This window comes from Enhydra lutris, unplaced genomic scaffold (assembly GCF_002288905.1).
Source record: "Enhydra lutris kenyoni isolate GAN:26980312 unplaced genomic scaffold, ASM228890v2 scaffoldscaffold62, whole genome shotgun sequence".
Classification (NCBI taxonomy): domain Eukaryota; kingdom Metazoa; phylum Chordata; class Mammalia; order Carnivora; family Mustelidae; genus Enhydra; species Enhydra lutris.
The window spans coordinates 10,584,853-10,599,271 of NW_019154146.1; the positions used below are offsets into that span (position 1 = coordinate 10,584,853).

Below are 14,419 nucleotides of genomic sequence, written 5' to 3' on the forward strand. Positions count from 1 at the left end.
ACATGCTGCCTTCCCACAAATGATTACTGAAATAAAATGAATGTAAAAAGCATTTGTAGAATACAGATCAGTGTTTCTCAATCAATCCTTACTGCTTTCCGGAAGAATCTCCTTGTCAAAATAATGTAACTGTTCTAGGGGATATAAAGTTAAATACAATGCAGTTCCTGCACTCAAAAAGCTCACTATGTGTGTGTGTGTATGTGTGTGTGTAGAGTAGCAGGGATAAGACAAGAAAGTGTATAAAAGCAGAAAAGAAAAAGTGCAAGAATAAGTGTGCTTGGGGGTGGGGCAGGGATCAGTGCAGTAGGGGAGTTCAGGAAGGTTTCTTTGCCGGGCTGTGACCTTGGCAACCTGTGGGTGGGCAGGCCCTGGGACCTGGGGGAGCTGGTGCCCAGTGAAGGCTCCGCACAGACTGTCTCCAAGATCTTAACTTGTTCTCCTCTTTCTTGGTTTCATCCTCTTCTCCATAAGCCAAAGATAATCCCCTCTACTACTGTCTACTTGAGTTCTTGCTAGGGTTAAAGGATATTATGCATGGGAAGTACTGCAAACAAGCACGTGAAAACGGGAGGGAGTAGGTATCTGGGTGGCGAGTCAGGCAGAGGAGAGGACAGCACACATTACAGCGAGCCAGACAGCATAGAAACTCAGGCCACTGATGAGCTCTGTGCGGCTGTGTGCCGGGCACCCCGGGGTCAGAGGACACGTTCAGTAGGGCCTTGTGTTCCAGGCCTCCAAGTGTACGGTTTATCCTGAAGATAAAGAGGAATATCTCCAGGTTTTCCAGCAGAAATTGGATTTGATGAGTAACAATAATAAAAGCAAACACTTAATATTTACCGTGTGCTAAACTCAATTCCAAATTCTGTGTGAACTCATTTAATCCTCGTATCAAGCCTAAGAGGCCTCTGTTATTACAATCCTAATTCTGGAGATGAGAGACCTGAGGCACAGGATGTTAAGGAGCCCGTCTCAAGGTCATGGGCCTACTAAGCAGAGAAGGCACGGTTCACACGCAGGTAAAATCTGTGTGTGCGGTTCAGAGTCCAAGCACATGACACTACCGGGTGGCCTCTCAAACGCTTAAGGAAAAACTACACTTATGTGACACATCATCGCAACTGTAAAACGAGGTTTCCTTAATCCACACGTGTGAAACTGCATCACCTATAAACCTACAAGAGATCTGCGGCCTTTTCAATAGGGCCTGGGTGCATCACGTGAGCTTTCTCGTTGGGTGTCCGTGGATTGTGTTATTTATTGCAGATGGTGGGAAGGTCACCATTCACAGGGACCATGGGCTGACACGCTTGCTGTAAAGGTCTGGATGGTACATATTTTAGCTATATGGGCCAGATGGTCTCCATACACAAATGAGAGTGCCTGTGTCCCAATAAAACTTTATTTACAAACACAGGTGGTGGGCCAACGTTGGTCATAATCTGCTGGCCCCTGCTGCAGACCAATCTCAGGACAAACCAATATAGTGCTCCGCCAGCACAGAAGGGGACTTGTTACAACCAACAACTTCTTCAACCCCAAATGTCCTCTGGAAGGCGAAGGAAAGCCTAAAGGGGATTGACAAACAGAGTGATGCCCCAGCAGTTCCAGGAACTGGAAATGGGAGGAAAACAAAAGAGACTAGAAGGAACAGGAGAGGTGTGAACAGGTACCACTCAGGTCCTCATGAGTCAGTCTTTAACGGCCAGCTCCTTGAATTTACACTGCCTTTTCCTAAGAAAATACTCTGCCTTTGCGGAAATAATCGGACACTGTTTCCATGTAAAACGTAAAACATTCACTGTTGATCAATTTCAAAGTTCTTTATAAAAAGTTCTTCAGTTGTTTTGGAATCTCCCATCCCACAGGACCACACATAAGGTCCCCGTCTGTCTTCCTGTCACACCATTGTGGTGGAAAGGGCACCTTATGCTTCCCCGGCTTGTGAGGGACACGGCGCGGTGGGCAGGCTGCTGGCCTGCCTCTTCCTACGCCTTCTTGGAGCACAGGCCTCCGAAGGCTTCTCTGTGAGCAGAGTTAAGACTTCTCCTCTCCATCCTCACTGACCTCACATGCCCTCGCTTCCAGACAGTCTGATAACATCAGGGAACACAGCGCTCTTTTTTGGCTCTTGCTTTTATTAAAAATAAATAAACTCATTCACAGTTCGAATGCAAATGAAATTAATTCACATATTCATTCGATTACTAGCTCCCGCCCTCCCCTAGCACTTGGTAAGTGACTCATTTGGTAAGAAACCGGATTCAGTGAAAACATAGGTACCCTTTGCTTTCGAAGGAAATGAAATAACACTTGAATCTTGTTTTAGAAAACAAGTGTTTGGACATGGTTATGGCAGATGGGCCCACAATGCAGTTTTGTTAGAGAAGAAAGTTCCTGATTTTGTTGAACTCTGCTTATGGTTGGAACAGAGAAAAACCCTGTCAGCCTGGGCTCTTGCACTTTGGGTATAACTGGCAGTCAGGGGCTGTGTTTTAAGGAACACAAAGGAAAGAAATGACTGAGATGTTCGGTTACCCTGGACCCTACTTCTTCCTTCTCATTCACGGTGCATGCTAAGAGGAAGGGCTGCGTTTCAATGGCTTTGCTCCATTCCGCAGCTGGTCTGCGGACAGCAGGTGGGCGGGGTCCGTGTGAGCGCACAACCCCGGCGCACACTCACACACGCACGCAAGCACTTGTGCTTAGAAAGGCCCATTGAGTGCTGTGCTCCCAATCTCATTTTCCTCAATCAGTTGGGTTGATTCCATGAATTGGCACTCAAAAGCACACGTCAAGGGAATCCGTTCTAATTACAGAGGCCTCTGTTTGGGAGAAGAAATACAAAGTCCCCTTTTCTTCTCCTTGAAACGCTAAAGACTTTCCTCATTAAACTCACATGCCTGGATAAAAATGCTTTCTAAAGGCTTTAAATGGCTTAAGAGGCAGCAGTGGACGAAGTGCAGGCTCTAGAATTTGGGTCTGAATAGCAGCATGACCTTGGATAAGTTACTTAACCTGTCTGACCACTGGTTTTGCCATCTGTAAAAGTAAGCATGATCATGGGGACCTGGTACCAAGGGACTAGCAGAGTGCCGAGCACAGAGGCCCCGCATACACAAGAGTGGCCACCATCATCATCAACGATCACAATACTGTCAGCATCGTGGATAATGGATGATCTTTCCTCGTAATCTTTTTAAAAAATGTGTGGAAGGAGTGAAAAGTGATTAATGCCCCCCTTTGCCTTCTCGATAACATATCTTTCTCCCCCAAACAAACAAAAACCAAACATGTAAGCCAAGCAAAATATGAGAGGAAAAGCCAGGAATGAGAAGTGCAATCTTATTTCCATGTTTCTCTAATAGATTAGTAATTTGTTGGCACCAGCGCCGACAGAAAACAGATGGATCCAGCGTTAAGCACAATGAAGGCAGCAGATGCTGGGCCAGCCCACCTCAGCTGGACGGGTCTTGCAGCCAAGTCCGAGAGCCCACAGTTTTCAAGTGGGTTCATCTTGGCACACCAGTTTCGGGAAATCGGTCACCAGATAAATTCAGATTTCAGCCCACCAGGAGGTGTAGTCAAGCACTAGCTGGAGCGGCACTCTGTTCGAGTCACATTATTATTTTAGCAGGATCGCAAAAAATTCTGTACCTGACTCTGGAATATTTAATTTGCAAGTTACAGTCTATACTCCAAGCAAATGATGACTCAGAAGCAAAACTTCTTATGTGAGTGTTTCCACTCACATAAGAAGTTTTGCTTTTCAGAGTCATCATTTGACAATCACTGGAGAATCACTTCTACACGCAAAGCTCCGTATCATTCCCCCCATGCTGTGGAGGGTAAAACAGTGCCCAAATCACAGACCAGACACTTTGCCCGGAGCAGGAAAAAGTAAAACGGGCTAATTAGCTATGTATTATGATAAATGTATTTGTGGATTAGGGCTAAAAAGGCACTGACCTTGTTGTTTAGCTAATCATGTTCGCCACTTCTTACAGCTGTCTACTACATCACATGATTTTGGGTCAAGTTTATAGAGATAGAATTTACATACAATAACAATCCTACAGGTCCTATAACCACCAGAACATGGGAAATTTCTACCATGACAAAAAAAACTGCCCGTTTGTGGTCAGTCTCATGGCCGCCCGTGGGCACCACTGATCTGATTTCTCTTCCTATAGCTTTGCCTCCTCCCCAGTACCGTCATCTACAACCATGCCGCACGTAGTCTTTTTGTGCCTGGCCGCTTTCCCTCAGCATCACGCTTTTGAAATCCATCCACACTACTGCACACGTCAGTGGCTTCTTCCCTTTGGTTGCCGAGCAGCTTGCAATTCTGTGGACATTTGAGTTGTTCCCCGTTTTCGGCAATTACGAGCAAAGCTGCTAACATCTGCACACAGGTCTTTGTGGAGACATAGGTTTCATTTCTTTTGGCAGGACCCGAGGAATGAGAGTGCCGGGTTGCAGGGTAAGTGTGCGTTTGACTTCGTAAGAAAATCTACCAAAAAATGTATGAGTTAAAAAAAAAAAAATGTATGAGTTCTAACCGCTCTACATCCTTGATATTGTTAATTAAGAAAAAAAAAAAAAACAAGCCATTCCAGTAGGTGTGGAGTGGATATCACTGTGACTTTAATTTTCATTTCCCCAATAAAGAATGAGCATTTTTCACATGTTTATTTGCTGGTTACCATAGTTCAGTAAGATCCTTTCTGTGTTAAAAAAAAAAAAGTTGTATTTCAAAAACCTTCTTCTAACTCCAGCTTTCTACACAGGCTGATAACACAATATCGCTCTTTTAGATACTACTTTGGAGGGGAAATGATCGAGTAGATACGAAGACCACAAATGCAGGTTCAAAATGAAAGATGACTTACCTTCAGTCATATTAAATCCTGCTATTGGTGGGAACGGAGAGAATTTGTTTTTGGAATTGGTATTTATGGCACCATATCTTCTCTAGATCAACATGCATTTTAAGAAGTCTTCACAGTGTAAGAGAAATAGCCATATTGCCCAAAGCTTGGAATAGAGGGGGAAAGGCCAACTGCCTTACAGTATGCCTTCAGCGGCTCACTTCTGGTAGCTCTTTCCGTATGTTACATAAACGAACCCCTTAAAAAATTTAATTATACGATAATGCAAGCTCAGTGCAGAGAATATACATGCACAGAAAGAAATAGACAAACATGATCCTTCGTTTCACCTCCCAAAGATAAATCTTAAGCATTGAGTCATCAGCCCCAACCCTGTGAAGCATCAAGGTAGGGCGGAAAAGGCACCAGCACCTCTGGAACTTCATCTCCATCTTCATCTCTTTCAGAAAGAGCTCTGAAGGGAGGGCCTCTTCTGTGCTCGCTGTGTGCTAACGGCTAGGGATTCGGCGGCAAATGCAGGCAAAGAGCTGCCATCCTGGTGGCACGAGACAGGCAAAGACGTCAAGTCCAGACCATGTCATGTGGTGCCAGTAAGTGTCCTCGAGAAACACAAAGGGAGATTTATACAGAGTGGCGAGGGGAGGCATCCCACCAAGGTGACCGAGGAGAGCCGCCCCGGGGAAGGGAGCTGTGTGCGTGTTCGCGGCCTCTCAGGAAGAAGTGCATCTTCAGAGAAACAACTGTCACAGAGCCCGACATCAGACAGGCCCAGGGGACATACGGGCACCATCAGATGCCAGCATCCGACTCCAGGGCGGGAAGTGCGGAAGAGAGCACAGGCCCTCAAGGAGCAAGGGTATAACGGTCTGCTATGTGTGACCTTCAGAAAGCCACTTGTCACTCCCAAGTTCAGTTTCCTCATCTGTAAAAAGGATATAATATAAGATAATCCGTCTCATGTTGCTGTGGGGGGAGAAAAATAGTAACTGCAACTGACAGTCAATAAATAGCACCTTTCAAGGAACAGAGAGAAACTGTTCCGGTATCAGTGACTTTTTATCAGTGAAATGATCTTTTCCTATATTGCACATATGTCGAATTTTACTTTCATCATGCACAAATATTCGAATTTATTTCTCAGACTGAGTAGAAGTAAGCACTAACATTAAAAAATGTAAAAACGTATTATCTCAAGTCAATAGCAAAATTTAGTATAAAACAGTAAAATCTCTTGGGGCGCCTGGGTGGCTCAGTGGGTTAAGCCGCTGCCTTCGGCTCAGGTCATGATCCCAGGTCCTGGGTTCGAGCCCCACATCGGGCTTTCTGCTCAGCGGGGAGCCTGCTTCCTCCTCTCTCTCTGCCTGCCTCTCTGCCTACTTGTGATTTCTCTCTGTCAAATAAATAAAAAAAATCTTAAAAAAAAAAAACAAAAAAAAAAACCAGTAAAATCTCTATGGTAAGAAACAAAAGAATCTCAGAGTCACCGTGGTCACCTGTTGCTGGAGCTCCTGTCCTCCCTGGGCTCCAGAGTGGCCATGCTCTGGGCGCGCCCGCGTGGGGACAGCGCCGCCTGGAGGCAGAGCTCTGACCTGCTTCCCCAGAGGGCTGAGGGACCCTCACCCTTTTGTGGCTTGTCATTCAGTAAGGCTATTTCTTTTCAAACATTTGAAAAAATGGCCAAGCTATGAGCCCTAGCAAAAGGCACCTTGCTGAGATGTCAAGCAAAGCTGAATGTCCACATCCTGTATTCCTACAGTCTGTCCAGCTTGTCGTGACCAAGACCTTCCGTGGAGGAACAACCTATGGGATGACGTCACGAGGATGTGCTTCCTCAGTGAGGGGAGTGAACAGCAGCACTCTTGAGCGCTGCTGGTTTGAATTAGCAAGGAAAAAGAGTTTTGCACTGGTCAAAATTAAAGCTGCTTTATGGTGTTTTTTCTTCCTTTTTTAAATTTTAAGTTGCTTTGTGGTTTAAATTTTCTTCACTCCTTCCTAAATCCCTGGGTTTTGATAAAATTGTGATGGTTATTGGTCTGTTAAGAAAAATTCATGCTTAAATCTTACAAAATGGAAACTAAATTTGAGCATAAAAAGAAGACTGCATTAACAATCTTTTGCTGCAAAATGACCTACTTCAGTTTCTGCCTTTTCCCCAGTATTGGTGAGATAGAGATTTTGAATATTTCCTTAACAACAAAACAATATAGAATATGGAACTGACACCTGCCTAGTACTGCTGACTTAACCATAAAATAAGGCTACAGTAATACAGTAGCAGAAGGCTGTAAATTTGTCACGTGTATCACAATCGGTTTCAAGGGGAAATAAAATGAGTTAACTGAACAGGGAGTGAGCTGCCCAGAAAGCAGGCCTTGGAAAGTGAAAGAACAGGATGTGGTCATTCTGCAGCACTGGCCAGGAAAACACGGATCCACAGGGCAGACACATCTCCCCTCTGTCGAAGAGAGGCTGAATTTAGCTTAATTCGATAATAAGACTGAGATTTGGGACTTTTAACAGTAGAGACTGAAACTCTGGGTCACGGTGACACCGAGGATGTCATGGGCCTATAAGGTACCCTCAAGTGACTAGGGAGCTGCCAATGAGTGACATTTATGTGTTATTCCTCTTCAATTGAAACAGTTGTAACATTGTCTGATTCACTATTTCAGAACTGCACATTTCAACTAGGTATGATCTGGAGTTTTACCGAAGGCAGTGAGAAACACATTTTAGTGAAGGGAGAAGGAATATTTTTAGAAAACAAACTAACTAACAAAAAATCTTTAAGCTCTGGTAAAAATATCTTTTATCAAGTAACTTAGAAATAAGTCTCAGGGTGCCTGCATGGCTCAGTCGATTAAGTGTCCAACTCTTGGTCTCAGATCAGGTCATAATCCCAGGGTCCTGGGATTGAGCCCTTGGCGGGCTCTGCACTCAGTGGTGCACCTGCTAGAGATTCTCTCCCACTCCCTCTGCCCCTCCCCGTGCTTCCATATGCACGCGTGGGTACATGCACACTCTTTCTCTAAAATAAATAATTAACTCTTAAAAAAAGAAAAGAAATAAAAGTCTCTTCAGACTCACCTACTTAAAAGTTCCCTGCTTCCTAAGACACACACTATACAAACTAAGGCATAAACTCAGGGCTGCATCAGTATACAACCTGTGCAGCTGTACGTGCCAGCCCAGACACTTTTGTGCAAGTGAGTGAGAACTGAGGGGACTAGAAGCTCAGAATTATTTAGTTGCCCAAGGTAATAGTGCTTATTTATAGCAAAATTAAGGCTAGATGCCCATTTTCTGCAATTAGTGACAAATATGCAAAAAATATTTGTCGTCATTTTGAGAGACACTGTTCTAGAGAACACAATACAAGGCGGTCTTTGTTCTTAAGAAATATAAAGGCTGGGGCACCTGGATGGCTCAGTGGGTTGGGTCTCTGCCTTCGGCTCAGGTCATGGTCTCGGGGTCCTGGGGATGAGCCCCCCGTTGGGCTCTCTGCTCAGCGGGGAGCCTGCTTCCCCCTCTCTCTTCCTGCCTGCCTGTCTACTTTTGATCTCTGTGTGTTAAATAGATAAATAAAATCATTAAAAAAAAAAAAAAGAAATATAAAGGCTATAAAGGTGAAATTTGTTTCAGCTCTTTCCCCCAAATTCATTAATAATTAACATGTCAATTCTATAGCTCCCTTCCATTTATTAAAGCAAGTCTCAATCACCCTACTTGCAAACCCTTTATAGGGATAGTTACTGTATGTACTTGCTTGAAGGTAGAAAAGCACTACTTCATAAAATATACTGCAATTAAACATTCTCACACATTTAGATTTGATTCATTCCACTCGCATATTAAATAATTCAGAATTTACAGTATTAATATACATTTCTAAAAATTTCCTTAACTTCATAGAAACTTTTTTCTTCATCTCTAGTATCTCTGATGTATTTCTAAGCCTGTACTCTCAAAATGTTCCTTGTTCCTCGAAGGCAAGTAGCTTGTGTCTCCCCAGCGGCTCACTAAATGAATGAACCGGCCAGGAGGGGTTATGTCGGAAGCATGGGACTATGTGAGTGGTCTCCGAGGTCTCCTTTGGTTTGAACCGGGGCTCTCCCACTTACTAGCTGTGGGACTGTGGGTCAATACTTAACCTGCTCACCTGCTCATCTGCAAAATGGGGATAACGTCACAGCTTCCCATTAATTAAGAAAATGGGCAAGTCAGTCTGAATTTGAATCCCGGCACGACCACTGCGTGTCCTGGTGAAGCTGTTTGCCTACTATATGCATCAGTTTCTTCATCCGCCACGTGCCATAGTAACAGACGTATCACAGAGCCTGTCGTGGGCATTAAATGAGTTAGTCGGTGGAAAACGCTCCAGGGGCGCCTGGGTGGCTCAGTCAGTTGAGTGTCTGACTCTTGATTTCAGCTTAGGTCATGATCTCGGGGTTGAGAGGTCAAGCCCCGCATTGGGCTTCGTGTTCAGGATAGTTGGCTTGGGATTCTCCCTTCGCTCCTCCCCCTGCTCGCTCTCTCTCTCTCTCAAATAAGTAAATAAATAAAATCTATAGCAAAACAAAACAAAACGCCTCAAACAGGACCCAGGACACAGTAATAAATATTGGCTGTTATTACTAAAAACAATTTTGAAGAAGCCATTCCTGACAGTAAAAAGGTTGAAAAAAAGACTGTAAGAGATCTTCCTCTGAGGCCTCTTAAAAACAAAATGAACCCAGAAGAAAGTCATCTAGCTTGGTACAGAAACGGAAAATGGGACTAATGGGCTCTGTGGGTCACACACAAGTGACTCTTTTCAGAGACCTTAACACATGTAACATAAAATTGTAAGCTGAATGTTTTACTACTAATTTGAGTAGTTAATTAAGAGGAGGAAGAAAAAAATACTTCATTTGTGTCATGTTTAAAAGGATCAACAAAGAGAAATTCAAAAGTAAGGCCATTTGTGGAACTGAACAATATGTTACAAGCATTCGTTTCCTGTGATTTAGTGTTTGCTGGAGGAGAAGACAAGGAGGAAAGGCGAACAATTCTGAGTTGAACACAGAGTACCAGGACGCTGATTTTAAGCACACAGCGCTGGAAGCCCATCAAGGACCCCAGGAGGACTCGCATGTCGCAGTGGCTGTGAGCGAGAGGTCACTCGGGGGAAGGAGAGACGGCAGATAGGACAGAAATGCAGGCACTCAAGTTCTCCAAGTGAAAAAGTGTTGAGTATGCAAATTATCCTTATTCTAAATGGTTTCAAATATCAACCTAAACTCAGTGTTTCTGCCTTAAAAGAAATCCCTTCCTGACTATAAGACCAAAATGTTACGAGTGGATCCAGCCGGTTGTGTTGATATAAAAGGCTGTGGAGTTGGAAGCAAGATTTAGACTGCAGGACATCTGAACTGGAAGCAAATTCCAAAGTAACATGATCGAATTTTCTCATTTTCTAGAGGAAAAGTAATTCCCAAAGAGTAAGTACTTTTCCAAGGACATACGGCAGTTTGGATGAGAACTCTCACAGGTTCAGTGCTCTTAAATTATGAATCCTAACGTTCAATTATTCCGGAAAACTGAGGGTTTTATTTGGAGAAGAAATCCATTCTATAGAAATGGCCTTTCCTGCTATTAGCTCCGGGAGCGTAAACGCTTTCTTAACTGTTCACAAAAGACTCATCAGATAGTCAAGGTTCTATCTTCCCTTATTCTGAGAACAGCAGAGGATGAGGTTGCGAGAGTGAATTATTTAAGAGAAGACAGACCAATTTTGAAGATTACACAAAGCCCTTGTGAGTTTTAGCGGTTAAGTCCTAGACCTTTAGCCACTCCCAGTTCTGAGAACAACAGGCTCTGACCTTGTCTCCAGTTACATTCTGAGCTCAAGTCCCCATTTTCTGTGTGTATCACAACATACAAACTGCTTTTCTAACTTTCACTAAAGTTTTCTCCTTTTCACGAGGGTCAAAGGAACCCAGTTTTGAAGACACCCCCTGCCGGATGGGTCCTGTGGGCAGAGATGAGGTCTTACACCTGAGTGCCTCACTGACCTGCCTCAGTGCAGGGACAAATGTCTCCATGTCACAGCCTCCTGGGGCTGCCAGGGAACAGGCAGACTGCTCCTGTCAGGTGGGACCTGAATTCCTAGGGTTTCCTGAAATTGGTATCATGGGAAGCCACTGATGACATGGTGGAAAGGGAATCAAGCAAAACACAAAGTTTACCTCCACTCCACATACGGACAAAGGGGGGAAAGCGCCAAGCACTAAGTCTTGTTTTGGGGGTTCTAACAGAGTTGTTCCTAACAGAAAGAGTTGGGATGTAAGATAATGAAGCAACTCGAGGCAAGGAAACTATGTGATGTGGGAATATGGAAGATGCTGGAGATTTTTCAGAAAGAAATCTTCAAGAACAACACAGACACATCGGTCACTCCGTTTTCAAACCGTGAAGTACTACAAACAGAAAGAAAGGCTTTCCTGAGGAACACCAGGGGAGAAGCCAAGAAGGTGGCAAGGCCTTCTCAGGGCAGCATCTCGCCTTGTGCAGCGCTGGCTCCATGGCTGGAGACGCTCAATGGACCCTGACACTCGAGACCCTTGACAGAGCTCAGTGGCTTGCTACACACACACACACACACACACACACACACACACACAGGTCTTCAAAAGAGAAGAAGACTGTATTTAACAGGAGGAGACCTGACTTGGCTGTTGGTTTACTACAATTTCCTAGTGGGAATTCATCATCTTCACTTGGAATATTCCTGATATTTCTGAGGAAACTCTGGGAATCGTGCCAGATTATCTCATGCTCTCAAAATTATCCATTAATGTCTAATTTAAATAAACAAAACATAAAGAAGGTGCGAAATTCAAATGCCTTACTGCCAAAAGTATCTTAGAAAAAAATGTATCAGGTTAAAAACCTTGATAAGAGGGGCCTACATGTACATGACAAAACATACATCAACTCCCAGGAAGGCAGAATGTAAACAGTGCATTTTGGGAATGGTTCCATTATTTTTCGACTCTTGCCTTAGCTTCCTTTTTTTTGTCATTATCTTAAAGATTTTATTTTTAAGTCATCTCTACACCCAACCTGGGGCTTGAACTCACAGCCCCAAAGTCAAGAGTTGCATGTTCCATGAGGCCAGCCAGGCGCCCCATTACCTTCCTTTTTTGAAAGACCTGTCCATGTCAGGCTTGGCTCTGTCTTCGCAGAGTAAGACTGGTACTGACTGAGAAAATGAGAGCCGCTCTTTCCCGGACACAGAACTCTGGAGACAGACCGGGAGCGGATGTCACGAGACAGCACCCTTCGGAGTGCGGGGTACACTGTTCCAGAGGCAGTTACAGAGAGACAGGGGACACAATCAGAATTCAACATAATGAAACCCCAGTGTTAAGTCAGAAACATTTCAAGGACAAGGTCTGTGTCTATTTCTCAACAAGCATTTAGAACTACACCACAGAAATGGACTTACTCCTCTCTACATTAAACAGCAGTCCCCACGGTGTCTGATGCGTGAATGCCTAACAATCACTTGCTATAATTACTCTCCCCCGTCACTGCGGGCAACAAGGGCGGCGGGTTTGTGTTAACTGCACAGATCTGCTGGGTAACAAATAACGGGATCTGGAAAAGTGTTTGTGATATGAAGATCTTGAAGGACTAACATACTCACAAACCTTCTACAACCTACTGTGATGCGGCTTTGAGAAGCGTCGTTTACCTTGTGGTCCATACTGGCTCATCTGTGGACCGTAAGTCCCACTTGAGTTACTCTGCTGAAAGCTACTGATTCCGGGATGCATCTGGCCTCCAGGAGAAGGATGAGGCGACATGGGTGGTCCTGTCTGTTGAGGTCCATACTGAGACATCTGGGGGTTTCTTTGTGTGCCTGCCATAAAACCTAGGTGGGAAATAAATGGAAATACGTAAGAGCAGGTGACAAAATGGACAGGGAATTGTGTGCAGGGTGGGTGGGGAGAAGACCGGTGCTGCGAGACTCCCCCGAAGAAGCATCTAAAGGTGTCTCAACCAAAGTGGGGGACCTGGGGGGATCCCCTGGGACTCCCCCAGTCCTAAGTCTGAGAGCCCAGTGGAGTTCCTGGGAACTAAGTAGACTGTGGCCTTGACCTAGGGAAAGGCGAGAAGAGAGAGGAGGCAAGCAAGCTTAACCTCTCTTGGAGATGAAGCCCCTACAAAACGTTAACAGTAACACCCAGGAAGCCCTCACACTACCAGCCTTCCACTCCTGCTGGGCAAACACGTAGTTTGCCCCCTCAGAGCCTGATCTCTGGGATGCATGTCTCCGGCCACCTCTTTCTGCCCCTCTTCTCAAGGTCGTGCCAGTACCCGGCTCTCCCCTGCTCGGAACCGTTCGGCGCCCTGATCTCCTGAGCAACGATCGTTCACCTTGATTCCTAGAGTGCCTCAGACTTGTGAACCGTAGCTCATACCGCTCCTTATGGGGACACTGAACAAGGGGCAGGTTTGGAGCACACTCTGCTATTCCACAACAGAACTCTGACTTCCTCCCGCAAGCTACCGTGCCTGGGGTCCCCTGTCTCTACCAATGGCACCAGCACTCACCCAGACGCTCCGGTCAAAAACCCATGACTCCTGTGATTCCCTCCTCCCTCTCCTTATTTCCCAGGTATGTGCCCATCATGTTGCTGGTGCTTCTGGAATGTCTCTCGGGCTGCTCCTCTGCCGATTCCACTCTTGCAGAAGCCTGGGCGGCCACCATCTTCCTTTCCCCGCACCCCACATTCTACTCGGTTCTCTCCGCCTCAACCATCACCCACCCCCTACTTTGCTCCTTTCGCTTTGCTTTCACAAAGCTGCCAGAATCATCTTTCAGGAATAAAAAAGGAAATGAGAGCCTATCTTTCCTGCATGAAACCCCTCAAGGCTTCCCAGAGAGTCTGGGAACCAGAGGCCAACCTCTGACCACAGCCCGTGGTCTCCTCCGTGGTCAGCTGTTGCCGTCCTCACTCCACCCCATGTCCTGTGGCTCCTTGCAGGTCACATCGAAAAGCATAACTCCCTCCTGCTCCCCCTTCCTGGGAATGCGCTTCCACCTGCTAATTTCTTCTCATCTCCAATGCCCCTTCCTGGGCTGTCTGTCCTGTGGCTGCAGCGCCCTGGTCCTTTCTCACTTGAATTTCTTCAAAGCACTTCTCATAACCTGCCATCATTTTACCGTATCTGGGACTCACTCAGCCTTCCTCTCCCCACTAAAGCCTCAGTTCCGCGAGGGCAAGAATCATGCCTGTCCCACCGCTGCGTCCTAACGTGGCAGCGGGGTGTCTGGCACGTGGTAGGTCACTATTTATTGAATGAATACTAACTTCCTCGTGCACACCGCAGACCACAAGCACAATAAAGTAGGTGCTTGGGAGTTGCTGTCCAAATGGATAAAGAAAATACATCTTTAAATGATGCAGGACCATCACGTCAAGGGACCCCCAGGTCATCAACAGTTTAGGCAAAGAGAAGCGAGTACGCAGAAT

The 14,419-nt window shown here is 45.4% G+C and overlaps 1 protein-coding gene across 1 annotated transcript in view; it reads right to left on the bottom strand.

Annotated features, from left to right (window-relative positions):
* LOC111158721 (AT-rich interaction domain 1B) overlaps positions 1-14,419 on the bottom strand; it is a 441,226-nt gene that overhangs the window by 63,732 nt on the left and 363,075 nt on the right. Inside the window, 1 exon segment of the mRNA XM_022520948.1 lies at positions 12,634-12,813. Within this exon segment, the coding sequence (XP_022376656.1) occupies positions 12,634-12,813 (180 nt within the window).